This window comes from Danaus plexippus, chromosome 25 (assembly GCF_018135715.1).
Source record: "Danaus plexippus chromosome 25, MEX_DaPlex, whole genome shotgun sequence".
In the NCBI taxonomy this organism is placed as follows: Eukaryota; Metazoa; Arthropoda; class Insecta; order Lepidoptera; family Nymphalidae; genus Danaus; species Danaus plexippus.
In genome coordinates this window covers 985,768-1,007,879 of record NC_083553.1, presented here as the reverse complement: position 1 = coordinate 1,007,879, position 22,112 = coordinate 985,768, and the positions used below count along the sequence as shown (strand labels likewise).

Genomic DNA, 22,112 nt, shown 5'->3' with positions numbered 1-22,112 from the left:
AATAAAAACTTTTTCGAACCCAAAATATTTAATGAAATACCAAGCTCTCTACCTATATAATTGACGTAATACTTTGGTGCCTTATTTACTAATTAACGTAGCAAAAATTTACAAGCATTATTAAGTAAATAAACTTCTATATCAAGACTTACTACTTTTTCTTCAGTTCGTCTATAATTACTCCATAGTTTAATAATTAAACTTTAAGACATGAGCAGCACTGCATTTAGTCTATCATGTATTATAATAAACATTTTATAATCATTGCCATTGTCCTTAATAAATTGATATAACCAATCTAATTACAGCCAAGACTCTCATATCAATAACAAGATATTGAAGTTGTAAGAGTAGTTCTATTAGGAATAATCTAAAAACCTTTATTCTTGGAAATTCTAACAAAGCTACCTTGTTAAGACTGTCGGTTTGCTTGTGTTATTACAAATTTTGTAACTTTCTTATAATACAACATCTGTAACATCTTCCTTAACGTGCTTGGTAAACATATTGATTTCCACTTCGGGCTCATATGATGGTACTAGGTAGTTCTTAAAAAGATATAATTTCTTAAAAAACAAAAATTACAAAACAATTATTACTAACCTATAAACCACGGAATTACTTTATTTTACCACATAATAGCCTGAGATGGTTATAAACTACGTCATTAAAAACCTTTTTTACCATTACGTTGAAATTGTTGATAAAATCATTTCTCGCTTAGTACGGATGCGAGAAAGATTTACAGCGAAATGTTTTATGCCCTCGATGCATCTGGTTGTCAACTGATAAAAATTAAATGGAGAAATTGAATGACCTCCCCACAATATTCCTGCCCACACTCCTTAATGCCAAGAGGCCTTACTATTTTACTTCTTCGCTAATGACTTACTAGATTGCTTTTAACCAATGCGTAGTCCTGTACAGCTTAGAAAGCTAAACCTCAAACCTCAAAACATCGCCGCAGGAGTTGTAGTTTTAGAGCCAGTTTCCAGAAGCACTCCTTAGGGCAGGACATACTAAAGCACCTGTGTATAAAGACTTACTCAGGTTTAACCAGTTTAAGCCTTGGATAGGGTTCAGAAAGACTTACAGCTAAAAGATGGAGCCTTGAACTTCGTGCTACAAAATTTTGCGGTTTTGAGCATCTAACCGGAAAAGATATGGTGAAAGCTTGTCATATTCAGTTTAATCACATTAGGTTGTAAAATAAAGTGGAACTTTGGTACGTATGGGTACTTCGGCGAAGGCAATACAGTATTTTATCACCTGTCGTATCACATCCGGTGCTCTCGAAATTCTCTAAACGAACTGAGTAAGACTTAGCGACACGTTAAAACTACGAGCTTTAATGACTGTATGCTTAGTCAGCTTCCATTGAAACAACTGGCATTGATGCTTAACATTAAAATCTTCTAAAATACAAACAGTACTGAAGACTAGCGAAATGGAAGTTTTCGAATAATTGATTTATCTCCTGGTTATCCTCGTATGGTCGGTAGAAAGCGTCAAAAACATTTTACCACATTAGTGTGCCCCCAGAATCCAGAACGTTGAGAATCCGAGGTTTTCAAGATGACGGACATGCCTTAACCGAGACAACCTTTTCGCATGTATACAAACCCCTGCGCGTTAATACAAATTAAGCTCAAAAGACTACCCAAACAAAAATAAAGTGGAGTTTATTGGTCACATTGGAGGACTACTTTTAATGAGAAAAATGCAAGTACTGTAATAAATTGCTTTTCCTTGGGATATTATTAAAATGAAGGAAAACTTAACAAAGGCCTTAACTCAGTAGTAACCCATTCTTTTTTTTATATTTCAAAGACGGTCCGCGCAGATGGCATATCTGAAGGAAAGTAGTCACCGTCGTCCATTGACATCTGCAACATAAAGGATGTTGCAGATGCGTTACCGTGCTTGATTGTAAGAGGGGAAGAGGAACGGGTAGAAAAGGGTGGGAAAAGGTGGTGAGAGGGAAAGGGCAACCGGATCTCTCACTCATCGAACGCAAAGCAGCCATTACAGACTCTTTACGCCGATCTTCTGTGAGAGCCACTCACTACCACACTCACTTTTGCCTTGAAGACATCCAAGTTGAATGTGAAAATATATAAGCTGACTGCATGAGTTTATCTAATGTAATGTTTGTATTGTAATGTAATGTTTATGTAATGTAATTAAAACGGCTACTCCCTCGAGAAAGAAAAATTTTATAAATTTTCATTACCAACTTTGTTGTAAGAATGAACGATGTTGAAACTGTTCCGTATTGGTTTCCTAGGTTGTTGGTGGAAAGGCAATGATAAGAATTTCGGATACTACGCATTTTTTTATTATTTTATAACTACATAATCCCGACGTTTCGATTCCTTTACAGCAACCGTGATCACGGGCAGATGAGCTGAAATAATTTCGAATGTTCTACCAACGTTGTGCGTGACAAGTTTTGTCTCTATTCTTGAAATTTTCATTTACACCGAATAATTCCGCCGTCGCATTAGTCAATGATCGCATATTTACAACTAATAACAAAAAAACGAGAAGGAAATTATATTTATATAAAACCGAAAACTTGTCCTATACTGTGGGTTCTGCTGAGAAAGTCATAGTTATCACTTCCGCTTCACCATGTGAAGGTGGCTGCTCCAGGTTTTAAATATAGTTTTGTTGTAAATGTATTAAATTATGTTAAAATATCCACATAATTATTATGTAAATCCAAGTGAGAATATACGTTTACTTTTTGATAATAATAAAATGAATTTATTTAAATAAACGATAAAAAACACTTTAAATTAAAAAACCTCAAATATTTGTCAATGTTTGATAACTCAGATAAAGCAGTGTAGCTATAAAATAAGACTTTTCTCGAATTGAAAATTTTTATAAACATTTGTACAAAATCATATCTGAAAATTTTCGAGCAAATTTTTTGTACAAAATTGACCTTTGTATAAAACTACGTATATTTACAACTTCGCAGTTATAAATTAATATAATGTAAGTAGAGCCCTCAAAAAGGTTTTCCTTATTACTTATATTCCTACTAACTGTTTCATAGATTTGTATCATCGCGTAATGTTTTTACAGTTAATGAACTCTGATAATCATCTTTATGTTTCGTCAAAAAATCTCAAATGATCTCATTTACTGAAATTATAAAATATAATTACTTTTCAATAAATTATACAGGGTAGCAACCAGAGGTTCCAGGAAAACTACGAAACCGACTTATATGTGTATTATAATAAAAATTACATATTAAAACTTATAACCTATATCTTAGACTTCATGATTGCCCCGATGTTAGGATAGCAATCCCATTCCATAGCTTGTGTGGTATCAGGAATCTTCTGGTTCACACGGCTTGGTGCTCGTTCCGCGGAGTCAGCGGCGTCGCTCGTTATATGATATTTTATCTATACAACGATATTGCCCCGGCAATGTTCATTTATTTTTTAATATGTAGCGCGTACGTAACAAATAGGTAAATAACAATATTATTTAGGCTTGAAAACGTTATAGGCTTAACGGCTAATATTAAGTAAATAAGAATAAATATTATTCCTATTAAGCCTATTTTAATCGCTTTTCTGACTACTTCTATGCTATTTATTTCGTTCAAATTATTTATTATATTTTTTTAATTTTTTTTTATTCAACAAATCCAAATACTCAAAATTTTTATAGAAACATTTGCAGAACAGGTAAACTAAATATAGAACACGGCTGCCTGTAATTAGAGCTATTAACGACATTTTCCTGCTTACCTTCATGACTGTAACCATAAGGAAATCTAAAAACTAAATAGTACTAATAGCCCTCATAAATATATAATTGAACTTATTCTTATTTAATGATTTGACTAATGAAATTACCATTCATTTGGTTATTTTCAATAAAAAAAAATCATTGGCACTACTCTAATGCTTAAAGGGAAATTAATCTGTTGATACTAAAAAAAAATACTTAATTAGGAAATATTAAAAACTAATTACATCAGTTTTCCCCAAACCTTTTTTTAAACAACTAAATAGTGCTAAATGAGAATTACCATGAAGGTTCTATTCCAATACAATAGAAAGACGTTTTATTATTCCAAAGTCACTTTATTGTAAGGTAATTATTTTAATAATAAAATTAGCGCGTATTTTTTTTTACTGTAAGTAACATTTGAGCTAAAGTAAGATTCGTAGTGCATCACTCGGCTACACGTTAATACATATGAGCTGAGCTTAATATAAAAAAATATACAAAAAGGATCTTTTTTTTATTTTGAGAAAATAACTTGACATTAATTATGTAGATAGTTTTTAACCACGTCGTCTTGATTTCCAATAATTTTTAAATCAATGTTCTTCCTTGAAAGTACCGTAAGATGGAACTCGCCTAAATCCTTATAAAGGATCAGTTAACTTTCTATTATAAAACTTTATTAATTTAATTTCTATAACCACTTTAAATAGTGATAAACTGCATACCTTGCTTAAGTTTAAAAAATTAATTTCCATATAGAAAAGCGATAAAGCGATACAATAGTTATTTAAAACTCTTATTAAACAACCACTTTAAAAACTACATCCATTCCATCTCGCCCATGATTGAAATAATGCTAAAATCGGTCCTTATTACATTATTTCTTTATTCCTTTAAATAATATACTAAATTTATAGTAAAATTGTCAGCTATTAAAAAGATTTGAGGACTATGTACAAACAAATTTATCGTACTTTATGAACGCATATGACCTTTGCTTCTTTCTTCCTTTAGTTGGGGTACAAGTTGTCGTCTCTTTTCTAATACTTCCTTATCAAAGTCTTCTGAGACAAAGATTTTTTTGGCAGCAGTTTCTTGTTACGTAATATGTATTATTTTTCCAGGTGTTTAACATGTTTACTAATATTGGGCGCGGTTTCTTGCCGGCTTTCCCAATACGAAATGGTTTATTTATATCTTGTTTACAAATTTCAATGCCCGCGTTTTTTAAGGTTTTTGATATATTTTCTACTATGTTTTTGTTTTCTTTTATCTCCTCTAAGCCATAAAATATCAAATTGTTTACCCTTTTACTCAATTCTATGCGTTTAAATTTTGCGTTTAACGTCTGTACTTCACTTTTCAGTAGTTTGTTGTGTTTGTGTTATTGGTTTAAGTTTCTCCTCCATCTCTTTCATTACTTTAGTAAGAGAATCAGTTAAAGTTACGGTTTGTTTCTCCGTCTCTAGTTTTATTTTAGAAAATAAAAGTTCCATTTGTTTCTCCATTTTTTGTTCTGCTTATTCTTATTTTTTGTACTTATTTATTTATTGTTTTGGATATTCCTTTTTTTTTAGTAGAAATTATAATTTTACTTGGCAACCCAGGAGTATTCAAAACAAAACGCAACTTTCGTTTGTCAAGGTATGTCAAGTCAATCAAGTCAAAGGCAGTTGAACGTCAGCTCGATTTGTGTATTTTAGGTGATGTTATCACAATAATATTAACACTTTTATAGATGTTTTCGACACTTTTTGTGAAGTTATGTTCGATTTTGGGGTTTTGTTATTTGAGCACTTGCACTGATTTAAGTTTTTATGGCGTATTTTACCAGTTTTGTGAATATGAATTACAGAGCACAGTCGATCGCGTCTACACTTGTGAGATCCGGAACCGGAAGTCACAATTCCATATAAAATATAATAATTTTTTTTTATCAACTTAGAGTATTGAAGAGCTCCTTCTATTTCTACCATAAAAATGTTTTTTTTTTTGACACTGGATCCTGCTCGAGTGTCATTCCACCCGTTAGTAGGTATAGATAAAGTCGTAGGGAGTAAACGAACTGTCTCAGCATCAGCTTATTTTTTCAGTCTTGAAGACACCTAAATTATAATTGGAAGAAAACAGACGCAGGCAAACTGCTCCAGCTCAACGGAGTCTAAACTAGATATATCTTATCATATTTTCAATATGTTTTATTAAAAAAAATCACATAGTAAAAAATTTAACATACTGATTAATTATCAGGAGAAACAATTAGATTATTTTGGTAAAAAAAAAATATTATATATACGACATAAAGATGCATGTTTATAACAAAATTTTTTTTTTTTTAATTTAAGTATAACTTTTTACAATCCAGTTGTTGTGAGATAGTTGGAAGAGCACTTTTGACAAGAAAAATCTTAAAATTTGGCTACATTTTAAGACTCTTTCTGGAATATAATCAAATAATCCATGTTCTTTTCCATAAATAATTAATTTAAAAAATAATGTGTTAAAACTCCCTGACTAGTAACAATACATCAATCAATTAAAATTATCTACACTTTTTGTGTGTCATTTCTTTTTTCTTTCAAAAACAATAACTGTATCTCATCAGCTGACAAACCCTTGGTTTCTGGCAAGCAGAATTGGCCGTAGGCTGCTGAGAGGAAACACATAAAAGAGAAGAAATAAAACGCAGAACCAAGACCCCACCACTCCACTATAGGGTTAAAAATGATGAGAGTAACCCAATTCATAATCCACATTGTTGCCATCGCTACGCTATTTCCAAGGCCGCGTACCTTGAATAAAGAATCAAAAGTTGCTTATAAAACAATTATGAAAAAGATTGTTACGAAAAAAAACATAGTCATTTTTTTTCATCAAGAAAATATGTTAACCATAAAAAACTTCTCACCTGCGGCAGAAACACTTCTGCAGTTAGCACAAAAGGTACAATGGCGGCACCAAGATTGTACACAAAACTTGAGCCATAGATAATGAAGGCGGTGAACCAATGTGGCGCCCAGTGTAAATTCAGTTGGGTCCCAAGTATTATATTTGATATCCCTGTTAATATACTTGTCACCGTTAAAAGTGCCTGGAAATTAAAAACATTTGTAGTACACACGTTCTCTTGGGAATAAATTAAAGGCTTCATACAATTTTCTATGTAAATCATTCAAAATTCAACTTATTATTATTATCATAGACATTAGATTATAAAGAGTCAGAATAAACTTCAAGAGAAAAATAAGACTCGACTTAAATTTTAATGGCATAAATTTAAACCCGTTTTTATAAGATTCCTAAACAAAAGAAAAAAATACTTTATGTTTCTTTTAGGAATCAAATAAGATAAAATATTAATAAAGGGGATAAACAAAATGAAACTAGCAAAGGAACGTTACCTTTCTTCCAAATTTGTCTAACATACTTGCACATAATAGGGCAGCTGTCAAGTAAGTGACTGCCATCAAAATGGAGCAAGTATTTGGATGCATAGTGGGAACTGCCTCTTTAAATAACGGTTCAGCATAAACTTGGAGGACTATTGAACCCATCAGTATTGTCAAAGACATCACTGTAAAGACAGCAATTAAAGCCCTTTGGGATGATCGCGATCTCTCTGTAAATAGAATTATTTTTGTCTCATAAAATATAATGATTATATTCATTGACTGTTATATCTCGTATAGAAGAGATTAAACCAGTTACAGAATAAATGAAACTAATATTTATTTATGAAGTATGTAGTTTTTAAAATAATAAAATATGTTTAGTAATCCGAAAAATAATAGTTTCATTTAAATAAATACTCGCGAACGTCTTAGATCTCATTCAGTTACAGTATAATTTCCAAAATTGATGAGCAAAAAGAAATTTATACCATTCTGAGGAATGCTTATAATCGGTTTGATAATTCATGACAGCGGACAATTTATAGCTGATTGATTAAATATATGATACAAAAACTATGGACTTGGGATCTTCAAATCTGTTATGTTGAAACAGTCTAGAATGTAACTATATAGCAGACAGGCATACTAAATCTTTTACTGGGCTTACTAGACGTTAAAATATCGAATAAATGAAACGTATTTTTTATGTTTTCAGTGAAAAAATAAGTTGAAAAATAAGAAAAAATAAGTTTACCCCATAGGAAAGACTAACTTGGAAATGTTGATTCCATGATTAACTTACAAATGTTTCTTTGCTGATAATCACCTTCACTTAATTAAATTATAAATTTGCGTTTGTTCGTATAAAGTAACATTTTTCATAGCTAAATACTTTTTGGTACCTCAAATATAGTTTCATAAATTTTATCTGGCACTAGTCTTGGTTTTCGTATCCAGGACCAACGTGGATAATATTTCAATACAAACTAAATTTTTATAAAAATTCTAAGGCTTACTTTGACTTAACAGAGTTCATATATTTTTTTAAATTTGATTACTTATTTTTGATAGCAACATATTTTCTTTTTGAATTTTTGACATTTTTTTTCCCACTCTATTGACTTTAAAATTTAATAACATACTCACTCTGTGGCCTTTGCGTTATTTATAAATATCTACTCCTCCACTTACTAATGTACTGTTACTGAACTGAACTATTTGCCTTATTTATCATGCAAATAGTTCAGTTATTTAAAATTGTATCAAAAACAAAAAATATATAATATACAGTGAGTTAAAATTGTTTTGTTTGTTCCAGTCAATTTATAAAAATTAATTATTGGGTATATTACACGTCAGAGCGAATACCTCATATTTACGCAATTAATAATAACTAAGGGTAGTTAAATTATCAGGCGTAGCGACCTGTGCGAGCGCTGTCCCAACAACGAGTTTTGGTTGGTAAAAATAGAGGGGAGGATACAGATAAAAACATTCTTACTCGTCGCAGGGCTCGGACCTCTTCGAAATAATGGATTCGTTAAACCGTCTACGAGGTTACCTTCAATAGCCTGAGAGGCTGACGGTAATCAAGAACTAAGCCATTTGTGACGTCAGTTTTGCTGACCTCACTCCTTTTAAAAACGATGAAGTGGTTCTCATTCCAATATAAATTTTTCGATATAATTTAAAAGATATAGCTATTTTATTTCATAGATAAAGAAAAAAATCGACTGAGTATGAAACTTACTTAAAAACTGCCACGCTGTCTCTTTCTTTTCATTTGATTCAGCTGAAGTCTTTTTTAAAAGATCTTCTGCTTCTTGAGTATCTGAAAACAAAACCGTGATAGATTATTGTCTTTCTGTTTAACTAAATGTTTTTTTTATGTACACAATATTAGTATGAATATTTTTCGTCTTTAGTAACGAATTGGTTATCATTCACAAAAAAAAAAAATTGTTTTTTATAAATAAATTTTATCAGTCAATTATTCTGTTCAAATCTGCAATTTTAATTGCTTATAAGCCATCATTGAAATAGATAGCAAATTACATTTTACTTGCTATTTTTTTTTTTTGTTCATCCAACATTATTCTACCTGTGACGTTAATCTTAAAAAAGATAATGCAGTTCTAAAATGATGTATTTCAGCTCACTCGTATCAAATGCAACTGTGATATTAAATGTAAGCTAGTATCTAACGACCTAGATACACTAATGCAACACAATTACCTTATATTTAAATAGGATTTAACGATAGTTTGTATAAATAATAAGCAATTTACTTCCTATGAGGATTAAATGAGAATCATATAAACGTATTTACAAATAACAAAACGTTGATTACCTGCGTCGGATTTGAGTATTTTGTCTGCTTTAGAACCTAATTGCAGTTTAATCTTCTGAATTTCTAATTCAACTTCTTTAGACGACACGTCCACTCTTTGATAAAAAGCTATTGACTCCGCTGCCTCCTAAAATTAATATCTTATTTTTAATTTTTTTTTTTTTTTATTATATGAATAAAACCCATAATAATGCATGCATGCAAAAATTTACAGCTGTTGCTTAAAGATTATAATCCAAATAAATATCTGTCCAAACACATAAGAATGAAAATTATTTATACGATTTTCTTTAAACTGTTAAATCCGGGCGAGGTGGAAGATAATTTGAAAGTAAATAATAAACTAACCTTCTCCTTCTCAAGCATGAGAAGATAGCACGGAGATTCCTTTAAAGGTATCAACATTAAGATGTACAAAACTGAGAGAGCTAGATGTGTGTACAAAACACTATAATAAGACATATATCCCCCAAAAGTATAGGACATCAAGAGGCCAAAGAAAAATCCATAGACTGTTGAAGAAGTTAAAGCTCCTCTTATTGAATCTTGAGCTATTTCTGATATATAAACGGTAGACACAGCTTGACCTGCGGCGCCAAACCCAGATAAACCAACAGCAAACAACACAGTGTAGAATGATGTAGTTGCAGCAATAAGGGCCCATGATATCTGAAAAGGATAATGAACGATATACATAAAATCATTCAATACAAGGTTAACTTTTCAGCGCTAGCAAGCGGTTTTTATAGCAATAAAAACCTATAATTCTAAAATTTTACAATAAACCTATGTATGGCTGTAAAACGATTTTCCCATTATGAGACCACCAAATCTAATTGTGAATATTGGTTGAGTGAGGATAGAATAATATGACGAATTTATGGTACAATTTGTTTTCTGTTAAGGTACTTCTTTAAATATCTATAAATTTACATGCGACTTTTGAACATTCTTGTGTTAATCGACTTTACCATCTTATTCTGTCTAGCATAGCATTTAGATTTCTGTTCACAGTCATCAATCTTCAGGATCTAGTACCTCTTCTTACTGACTAATAACAATTGGACAATCCTCAAAGATTATTGCCGTACATTCTTCCCTTTAAGTTCTTATGACATATGTTCTATCTCTACTCGATGACTAAAGCTATTCATTCTAATTTACCTCAATTATACACAGCGTTTAAATTTATTGTGAACTTTTTCCCGGTAAGTAAAAAAAATCGTCATTCAATCGATTCTGCATTATCATTGTAATTAGATTTCTCACGGAAAGAAAATATTGAATCATTTCTTTACGCTCTTGTCTCATTGTCAAAAAAATATGTAAGTTTTGTTTGAAGCACATTTCGATTATCTATATTTGAAAATAATGTATTTCAATAATTTTTTTATTTGTAATATTCTCGTACATATAAGATAAAAATATGTGTAAAATTTCTTTAAATGTCTAATAGACGACCCGTTACTCTTAGTTAACGACAAGTCAGACAGATATATTTCCTAATAAAAATAATCAGCTTTTAAAACTATATCTTTTGTATTCTCACAAAACCAATTGATCGATCATTTTTGACTATTTTGTTTTTGGGCTATGGTTACTGAAAGGCTATCCGCATAAGTATGATTTCTAAACCCCTATCGTGACGACGCGAATATTGGCCGCTATCTAGGAGTACCCTACATTTTACCATCAAATGCTTAGCATTTCCTACTGCCTCCCCGTAGATATAGTTTTTTAGAAACCTTTACCCCATCTTATTAAATTACTCTGATGTGAGAGTAATTTAATAATTAATTAAGTCTGGATCGCATTGATATAAAATTTTAGCAGTGCTGGCAACCAATCATGAACTAAGATGCGTCATTTTAGTGCTAATGGGATGCAAAAATCCCCTATGTTTATTCGTTTTGCATTTCTAAACTCATTGCAATGATCATATATTTAGCATTCTCTTCTTACCGAATAAAAGACTTCAATATATCCGTATCCTAGGCCTTCTTGCTTGATTCAAACCCCACTCTGTTACTTTGTGCTCCTATCATAAACTGTTGGAATTTGAATTGAAATCTTAACTTTAGCTTTTGGGGCAGCTCCGCATCAAAAAAAAATACTCGGAGAAAAACCTGTTCATGTTTCGTCTTTGTTTATTCTCTATAAGCACAAACTCTTACATAGAAGGTACATTTCTATTTAGTTTCAATATCAAGAAAAAATCTTCTAAACCCATTTCACTGCTACAGATGTATTAATAAAAGTAATGTAAACAATACCATAGAAATCAGCGAAAAATAATAATTTGTCTTTAACTGATATAATCATTTAACGTATCTGACCTGACCATCAGACCTTATAGTGTTCACAGATTTGCCCAAATTCTATTATAAAAGTAAGTTTTTATGAAATAAATTAATTCTTATTTGATAATGAATTAACTATGCAAATATTTTTTTGTATTCTAATTCAAGGATTAAGTCCTCATTAGTCTGTTCAAAGAGCTTTTATTACGATTTTTTACAGAAAGATTTTTTTAAATCCTCAATTGCCTTAAAGAGTTTGATGTGCATTTCACTCACACTCTTCAAAAAACCCTCCAAGAAGGGTAAAACTATTGACTGAAAATTAAAATTTGTGTACAAAAAAAATATGTACAACGTTTATATTAATTTTGATAAAGGCATGTGGCACGTTATTAAATGATTTATTCTATGGTTTCATTGATATCTTTATTAATTCAGGTATTCATGATTTATCTAACTATAGATATTTATATATAATTAATAAATATTGTATAAAACTCTTATTACTTTATTTAAGTACAATACGTTTACTTCATCAGCTTCTTTATATTATCTGATAAAACGGAATTCAAAAGAATTTAAACAAAGAAATAATAGTTGCATAACAATATGTATATGATACAGATGAATAATATTAATATCCATGTTATTTTATTATAGTATTAATTAATAAAATGAAAAAATAATGTTTTTTCTATTGTAAAGGAGGCAAACGAGCAAAGGGCCTACCTCATCCTGCATCCGCAACATTGTTTTGTAAATGCGTTGCCAGCGATCTTCTGTCAGAGGGTAGTACTTGCCCGGTCGCACTAGCCCATTTTTGAGCTGCAGTAATTTGACCACAGCTAGGCACTACCAGCTATGAAATTTGTCCGTTGTCCAAGAAGGCGACAATTATAAATAGTTACTCACCACAAAGGGCAATCCAAAAAGCATAGCCGAGTACTTCCTTCCTATTTTATCAACAGCATATCCACAAAGCGGTGTCGCTATAAGTCCACCAATATTGACGATACTTCCCAACAGGGACATTTGGTTGATGGTTATCGGTGCATCGAGATAAGTATCATTCGATAAATATATTTGGAAAGTATAAGACGGCCAGGCATATACGAATCCTGTCAGTGATGTCAAGAAGCAAACTGGAAATATTAACGTTACTTGTATGCCGATTGAATTTCCTAATTTTTTTTCCTCTTGATAATTTAGAAATGGTATTTTTGCCTAATAACAAAAAAAAAATGTATTTTTTGTTAAATATTTTTAAAACGTCCGTCATACAGAGGACACAAAATGTGTGACTACTAAGGCATGTGTACGAAAATATGTTCAAAATAGTGCCTTTATAAGCTGCCACTTGGACTGTAAACAAACAGGATACAAACAAAATAACATACGGCACTAAAATTATTTTACACTTTATCCCTATCCTTAATCAATAAGGCATTCCAAAAAAAAAAGACAATCCTTGTTTACAAACTACTCACTGATCAAAGTCGCAATTCCTTGCACCAAGATAGCTGTTAATTTAACTTTTTCACTCATTGTTTATGTTATTTGTCAGTTGTTTATGAGTTAGTTAATACAGTACCGCTCTAACATAATCTACCTCTGTAAATGACTACTATGATACTAACCTAAACACTATTGTTCTTAATTTTATATAATGTATCGCAAATGAATGCTTTTACTCAACCTTATCTCTGGATATCATGCGGCTTTGCTAGTGGCCTATCAAGAAGACTTCTGTTTGCCTAGACTAGTATTGTTTATTACGGTTTAATATAATTTTAATCCTGTGTATGTAGTTTATTTATAAAAAGCACATATCATTAAATTATTACTTTATGTAATTTTAGCGAAACTTATTTCTATTATTATTTAAAGATTTTTAATTACTATACTTTTATATTTTCCACATAATAATTTAACCCTTATTAAATTCTAGTTATAAAAACTTTTTACTGTTATATTTTAATATAGTTTTTTTTTTTACATCCACCACACACATCGATATATACATATATGGAAAGGTTCGTATTAAGGCCTCGGAGGAACTTCTCACAAAACATTAGCATCTTATTAATGAAGTAAGTATTTAACGCTTAAAAGTAACGCTTACTTTCAAAGTATTTCAGGACTTACAGCACACAGCCAATATAGACTAGAATATTATAGACATATTGACAGGTGTTATGTTAAAATAGTTAATACGAATTGTAACGCCGTTGGTGATGCAGTCAACTATAAACGAGACACGGCTTCAGTCAACTATATCTAACGACATCAGTTTTTTATGATGACGTCATTATGGGCCCAGTATCAAGTATGGGATTGGTTTGATTCTGTATAATATGATGGCAATAAGTTTGAAAAATCTTATCTACTTATTAGAATATGAATTTGATGACAGCCAAATTACAAAAGAATAATTCTTTCTTAGACCGTAATCTGTATCACAAGAAGTGAAATTGCAATCCTTTAGTCGTTACGGAATTTAAAGAATGAAAAAAATTTACAATAAATACTCCTACGACAATAGCCAACTAAGTTCAAAACTGTACGGATATTATTAAGGAGTGTGAAATATCGTAATTAAAAATCAATACTATAGAGAAAAGGATAAATTTCAATGAGTGCGGTGCACGTGGACTTACACTATAGGTCATATCCTGTATTATAGGATATGACATTCTTGTAGATCCACCACTATTCCTGATCGAAAGGACAAAACTAGACGCTACAGAAACGACACAGACAATTTATTGTAAGGATGGTAGTAGATATATAATAGATATAATCTAAATATATATATGTTGATCAACATTTTATTCAATGAACAGTAATCTGTGCGCTAGCTCTTTGATATCAATCTATATCAGAATAACATACTGAAACGAATGGCCTTACTGTTTTATAAATATATGGCAATCATATATGTAAGTGAATTGGAGCAAAATCACTAAGTAGGAGTAACCAATATTATAATTTGCGTTACAGTTAGATGGTAAATGTATCATAAATTGCTATAAAGTCAAGTCTACATTGTCAGCTACAGTTTCTCTGACGTAATCATTTATTATTGTCAGTTATCTTTACAAACACTTATTGTGTCCTCAGTACATATCATTCAAATGCGAGTACAGATAGCGAAAATTATTAAATAATAATATAAATATACTAACGATAATTATGAAATGTCATTAGCTTTTATTGAATACTAAGAATATCAAATAGTTTTTATGGAATCCTAAAGTCGAAACTATAAACGTACCGTCAGCATGTTATGAAGTATATAAATTAAAAAAATTGGATTCTTTTTTTCTGTCATCCGTACACAAACAACCACGCAACATCTGCCAACGTGGCCAAAGAAAAATATTATATGACTTTATCACTGCAATTTGTTTAAGATTAATTATACTTATTTATAAGAAAAAAAAATAAAAATATTTTAATCTCAAAATAAAATGTTAATCGAAATATACACATAAAATATTATTAATATGAAGAGAAAGTTTCTTTCGTCCCTACTAATATTGCAATCGCGGATGTAACTATGTCTGTCTGTTGTCTGTCTGCTACCTCTTCATGCCTAAACCACTGAACCTATCTTGGTGAATTTTTGCATAGAGATAGATGGAAATCTGAAGAAGGACATTTATCCTTAAACTACAAGGCCGGAACCATAAAGTCCAATTCGGGTTCAACGGCCGTAACGGCAGAGGAAAACTCTGATGTCCACTCGGAAGGAGTCCGAATAACTTAGTTTCATTGAAATGTGTTGGAAGACAATATTAATTATCATTATGATTCTATGTTACTTTTCGTTCTCTCTATTTATCATGAGATTTTTTGATAACAACATTTCGAGCTCGTTCTTCTAATATTAATTAAGTATATTTAATAAATTTTTAGATAGGCGTTAATGATATAATTATGACATTATGAAGTTTATTTTAATTTCATCAAAGTCTTTTAAATAGATCTCTTAACATGGTGACGATGTAACAAACTCAGGAATATGGATTGGCGGTTTAAAAACAGAGTCTGAAAATCGGCCATAAATTTCGTCTTATTTCGATTTTTGAACTTCACCCTTTTTAAAAATCGTTTAAAAAGGAGCCTAAGCTATTTGTTTATGAAATTACCTAGCTGAACATTAAGTTCTTGTTAAAATCTGTCCCGCATCTCCAGATCGGCCCAAACCAGCAATCAGACTGGCGAAAATAAAAACAAATTATTTTTATATATTATTTATCTGTTTATATACCAAAAGTAGAAATAAATACAGTATTATAAAAGAAATGTGATGAACATAGGATAACTTACCTCTTAAAAGAGATCTCAGAAGGCCTTTTGATAAAAAAAAATGAATTAGATCTAAAAAAGTGGAGCGGGTACCAAGAAAATATATATATATATATATATAAACAGACAAACAAAATTATAATATTAGAAAATTTTGATATAATACATACATATATACATAATCAATTATTACATAAACATATGAATTTAAAAAGAATTACTATAAATAAACAAAATATCAGAAAAAAAGTAATCGTGTCTCTTAAGTGGATGTTTAAATGCAAATGCACTTGGAATCTCTTTGTAAATAGAAGATGGGAGTGGGTTCCAAAGTTGTGCACCTTGGACGGAGAAGGATTTACGATAAAATTGTTTTAAAGCAGGGGATATTAAGAGGATTCTGTGTAACAAAAGTAGTATAGACTATTGAGTATAGACTATAGAATATATTATATTCCTGCAATATAAATACAAACGTAATATTTAAATTTTCACTCATACGAATCAAAGAAATATTATATCAGTTTAAAATTTTGCATTTTCAATATTCTCTATTAAATAAAAACAAAATTGAATTGGTAGATTAACATACAGGACAGAATTACTTTTTGCCGTTAACCTTATAATTTTTAGAATAACGACGAGTAATACATACAATGTACCTACATGTAAAGAAAAAGCAAACTTTCTTTTCTAGTCTTTTAGTTATTGATGTTTCTTAATAGAAAATCTAATGACAAATGTTATTATTGAACTGATCTATTATATCATACAAAATATGTCCAACATGAAACTTATAAAAAAAAATGCGCCTGCAAGTATATATCTTCAATTGTGTAGAAATTCATTTTCACTATTATTTTATGATATTTGTTATTGCTGGTAATAAAATACAACGTAATTTATCCATCAACAGCAGACAATATAAATTAAGAAAACCCAGTGCAAGTTTTAAACAATTTATTGTTGCGTGTACACAAATGTATTCTTCGACTCATAGATTCATGACACATATAATTTTATGTATGGCAAGGTTTTAAATAACTTTTATCGCAATACAAAAGACATCAATTACAGTGTTTTTATATGCTATACTTTTAGATTACTGTTTCTCTCTTTCTTTATAAACAGAAGTTGAATAGCATCCGCTGATAATCCTTTCGTCTCCGGAAGACATAAATGACTGTAGACCGAACCAATGAAACATATGACAGAAAATATATAAAATGTTTGCCCTAAACCAATGAATTCAACCAAAGGGAAAAATGTTGACACAACAATCCAGTTTGTGATCCACAAAAACGCCAAGGCAATGCTATTCCCAAGAGCTCGTACCTAAAAAAAATATCTAAATTACTATAATATTACATTTAAGAAAATTGTGTAACTATCATCCTTTATTATACAAACCAAACCCAATTTATAAACTAAGCATTCCCAGATAAATGTACAGAAAATAACACTTGTCCAGATCTTTAAGCTACATGTCATATATAAACAAAAATTCTCTTGATAAAACATAGATGGAGCTCTATCGTGGAAGAATGAATATACCATCAGAACAAGAATACAAAAGGACTTGCTCGTTTACCTCCGGTAAAAACACTTCTGCGGCCAACACCAGGGGTACTTGCGCGACTCCTAAGTTGAAAATAAAACTGTGTAAGTATATAATGACAGCGGTGAACCAATATGGAGCCCAATGCATGTGCAGCTGAGTCCCTATGAGGATCGTAAATATACCGGCAATGAAGGACGTTATCGTCATAAGATTCTGTAAAGGAAACGTATTGGTACAACTTTTCATAATTAAAATCTTTACATAAATTTAATTCCAATGAAGTAGTCTTTAGTGGCTGCGTTTCGTCACATGGGTGAGAGAGCCGGTTGCCCTTTCCCTGTTCCCACCCTCTCCTGTCTTATTCTAACCCCTCCCCTTTCCTCAACAATCGACGTTGGCAACGCATCCGCAACATCTATGTCGCGGATGTCCATGAGCAACGTCCCCTTCTGCCTATCAAGTAGGCCGTCGGCTCGTTTGCCACCTTTCACATAAAAAACAATCAATCAATTTTATAACCTTCCGTCCTAATTTATCCAACGTGGAAGCACCAACCAATGATGCCATCAGATAATCCACAACAAGTAATATAGCACACGTATTTGGCCGCATACTAGGAATGGCCTCCTTAAATATGGAGTCTGCAAACATTTGCAATACCAATGAACCCATAAGAACCATGACTGACATAGTTATTATCACCGTCAACAACGCTCTCTTGGATGATTCTGATTTTCCTGGGAACATATATAATAATTTTAATTAAGATAATTTTTAAAACAGTTCTACATAGCAAAAATCAAACAAATAAATACATTTGTTTTTATTCTGACTCAAAGAGTAACAAACACTTTTCGGCCATATTTATATTATTTAGTAGCAAATGGGACTTACTCAAAAATTGCCATGATGATATTTTTTTCTTAACCGGTCTCGGTTCAAATTTAATGAATGTTTCTTGATGTTCTGAAATATATTTTCAAAAGTACTGCGATGTTTTTCTTAGTAAAAAAAATACTTTATTTTTTTACTGCAAAATGCATCATATATTTAAAATAATTAATAAATGTAAATAGCGTGACTTTATACGAACTTAGGCAGACACTTGGCTGTATAAATGGTATATAGCGTCAAAAATTGCTGCTATGAGGCCTTTTCAGAACTAGAAACATCAGTAAAATTGCTACAACTGATGTTTGTTTTTATGATAGTTTAGAGATACGTTAATAACACTTATAAAATAAACGTAATAATTACTTAAGTAGACGTAGTTACCGTTAGCTACACACTTAATATCTAGAAACTTTACTTAAGAAATGAAAACAAAGAAAGAATTCTTCATTGTCTCGTCCTTAGAAAAATGTAACATGGTTTAGAAATTTAAGGCTACAAAGGACTTTATTATCGTATTATTTACGTAATGTTTTAAGTATATACTTTAAGTCTTTATCTAATACAACCACGACACCTACCGTTTACAGTTTCAGGCACGTGATTTGTCGTCTAAAACATAAAACATTTATATTACATACATAATAGAGTTTTCTAAAGATGTATTATTTATTATATTATAGCATAGCATTCTAATCATTACATTGTGATGTTACTTACGCTGTCTTCTATAATAATATCCGAATTTAAATCTAATTGAACTCTCAGACTCTTAATTTCTCCTTCCACTTCTTTGGAATCTACATCCACCCGTCGATAGAACGCGATGGAATCCCGAGCTTCCTAATAAAAAAAAATGAGAATGACATTTTGAATAATATAGAATAATAGACATCATACCACTTTGTGAAGTAGCTATACATAAAGAGATCTTCTCTCTATTAGCTTTTGATTTGTCTTATCTTTTTATGAGGTAAATTTAGACAGATAATGATAATTTATATTTAGAATGTCTTAAAATATGGCAATATATATTTCATCTGCAATTAAAATTTATATTTTAACACCGAATGCTTGTTCTTGTAATATCATGTTTCCAAGTTTTTTTTTATTTATTTAACAAAATACCAACCTTTTCCTTTCCAATTTTCAGCAAATAACATGGAGATTCCTTCAAAGGTATCAACATTATTATATACAGAATCGAGAGAGCTAAATGAGCGTAAAGAATACTGTAGTATGACATATATCCCCCCATAGTATAAGAAATTAACAGTCCTATTAAATAACCATAGTTAACCGACGAGGTCAATGACCCTCTGATCGAGTCTTGACATATCTCTGATATGTAAATAGAAGAAATTGATTGGCCAGCGGCACTGAGACCAGACAACCCAAGCGAGAAAAGGACTACATAATAGGACCTGGTGACGGAGATTAATGCCCATGTTATCTGAAAAAAAAAAAATTTTTTTCCTGATGGAAGTACCATGAAAATGTTAGGTATATTTTAAATAACAATTTTGTGATTTACACAAAATAGTTCAGTAGTTAGTAAAACGATGATAAGTGGAATATATTCATTATTATAATTAATTTTTCACTACGTGATTACTTTAAACTGTTATAAATAGATACAATGTAGCAATATAACTAGTTAGTGATCATTTTTATTACTTTTAATTACTTGATATATTCTTTTTAAAATTGTTTTTGAACTAAATACGTTTTTCTTCTAAACCTGCAAACATGATCCGGTGGTTTGAGAATGTGGGCCAAACTTTATAATTACAAATATACAATTTTAAAATACTTTGTTTGATAGTTTTTGAAGCAGAGAAATAAGTAGACCCATTTGTCCTACTAAGTTTATTATTGAAAAATTCATTTAAATGTTTAAATCAAAACTTTTTTAAAGGTCATCAAATTTCCAACATTCTGCAAAAAAAAAATCAACTAATAATATTCTGAAAAGTAGCACTCACAACGTAGGGTAGTCCAACGAGCATAGCAGAATACTTCCTTCCAAGTTTGTCAGCCATATAAACTGTCAAGGGCGTCCCTAACAAAGCTCCAACATTTATAATACTTCCCAACATTGACATTTGACTGGTACTAATAGGAGCTTCTAGATACGTCTCATTGGACAAATATATTTGGAAGGTATAAGAGGGCCAGGCGAAAACGAAACCAGTCAACGATGTCAGAAAACAAACTGTAATTTCATAGCAAAGATTTTAATAATATATATACAAAGTGATTTGAGAATAATATGATATTCTGTCTTAAAACACTCACTAATCAAAGTCGCACATCCTTGCATTAAAAATGCTTTTGGCTTTACTTTTTCACTCATTATGATTTTGAATAATATTCATATATATATTGCAATGTCTTTAATTGATCGTTATATGTTGTGATGGTTTTTTCTTATGTTTTATTTTATGACTTCTGATTTACTTTTCACCACTGCGACAGTATATATATCTTACTAGTGAATGTATTGTCATGTCGCGAAAGTATTTAACATCTTTACTCTTGCCTTATCAAGGAAACTGTTTGTTTCAATGCTTAAGATTGACGCATGCTTAGTTGTATCTTTCGACGGGGGTTATAATTTCTTAAATTTAACTCTACAAATTTAAGTCTACAAACAGTAGACTGAGTAGGTGGTAGAGCCTAGCTCTAGTCATGTGACTACAGATCGAACATGGGCTGGCTCGACGGGGGAAGTACCACCCTCTCAAAGATGATCGGTGTGAAGCCTTTAAAGGCTGCGTTTCACCCGATGAGTGAGTCAGCCGGTTGCCCTTTCCCAATTCCCACCTTCTCCTAGTATTCCCTTATTCCCACCCCTTTCCATTCCTAAAAAACCAAGGTTGGCCACGCATCCGCAACAGAGATGTTGCGGATGTCCATGGGCGCCGGCGGCTACTCCCACCAAGTAGGCCGTCTGCTCATTTGTCACCTTTCACATAAAAAAACATACATAACTTTTTTTTTCTTGTTTTAAAACGTAAATAACTTTTTGGTTATTGTTTTTCCCGTATCATATGTATCTGAAGTATGAGATTTAAATTCTGCTATAAATAGTCGCTGTAACATAACGTCAGATATATTTCCCATTCTTTTAAATAATTCTTTCGTAACCTACTAAATCATATACGTATTATTAGCTTAATAAGTTGACTATAATAGATAAATTACGATATCAAACGCCTTTCTTATCTTGCTTAAATATTATAGGAACTTACGATGTTGAAATATTGTGTAAATTAATATGAGGTATTATTACATAAAAAAAAAAGTTGTACATCGAAAAACATTTTGAATGAGACTGATATATTTATTATTTATTTATTCATGTACCAAAAGTAGAAATATTTACATTATTATGAACGAAATGTGATTCACAAGGGATAACTCGTGTCTTAAAATATATCTCTACCAGAAACCCTTTTGATTTTGATAAATATACACATAAAATATATACATAAATATATGCATAGCTCTTTGCTACGAATGGTATAAATAAATAAACATTA

The 22,112-nt window shown here is 30.9% G+C and overlaps 2 protein-coding genes across 4 annotated transcripts; both read right to left on the bottom strand.

Annotated features, from left to right (window-relative positions):
- Positions 1-5,212: 5,212 nt before the first annotated feature.
- On the bottom strand, positions 5,213-13,467 carry LOC116775362 (facilitated trehalose transporter Tret1-like). The gene is made up of 8 exons (XM_032668253.2): positions 13,292-13,467; positions 12,717-12,946; positions 9,853-10,173; positions 9,505-9,631; positions 8,905-8,985; positions 7,164-7,381; positions 6,671-6,853; positions 5,213-6,554 (listed from the first exon to the last, which is right to left on the bottom strand). The coding sequence occupies exons 1-8, from the start codon at positions 13,347-13,349 to the stop codon at positions 6,309-6,311; spliced, it is 1,464 nt and encodes a 487-aa protein (XP_032524144.2). The 5' UTR covers positions 13,350-13,467; the 3' UTR covers positions 5,213-6,308.
- Positions 13,468-17,111: 3,644 nt separating this feature from the next.
- On the bottom strand, positions 17,112-21,066 carry LOC116775331 (facilitated trehalose transporter Tret1-2 homolog). 3 transcript variants are annotated; one of them, XM_032668213.2, is made up of 9 exons: positions 20,866-21,066; positions 20,553-20,782; positions 19,700-20,020; positions 19,288-19,410; positions 19,149-19,179; positions 18,571-18,642; positions 18,196-18,413; positions 17,707-17,889; positions 17,112-17,450 (listed from the first exon to the last, which is right to left on the bottom strand). In XM_032668213.2, exons 1-9 carry the CDS (start codon positions 20,921-20,923, stop codon positions 17,205-17,207), a joined length of 1,482 nt encoding a protein of 493 aa, XP_032524104.2. In that variant the 5' UTR covers positions 20,924-21,066; the 3' UTR covers positions 17,112-17,204. The 3 variants fall into 3 exon arrangements, with proteins under 3 accessions (XP_032524104.2, XP_061380725.1, XP_061380726.1); XM_061524741.1 differs by having other exon boundaries at positions 18,196-18,317; XM_061524742.1 differs by lacking the exon at positions 18,571-18,642 and having other exon boundaries at positions 18,196-18,317.
- Positions 21,067-22,112: the final 1,046 nt, after the last annotated feature.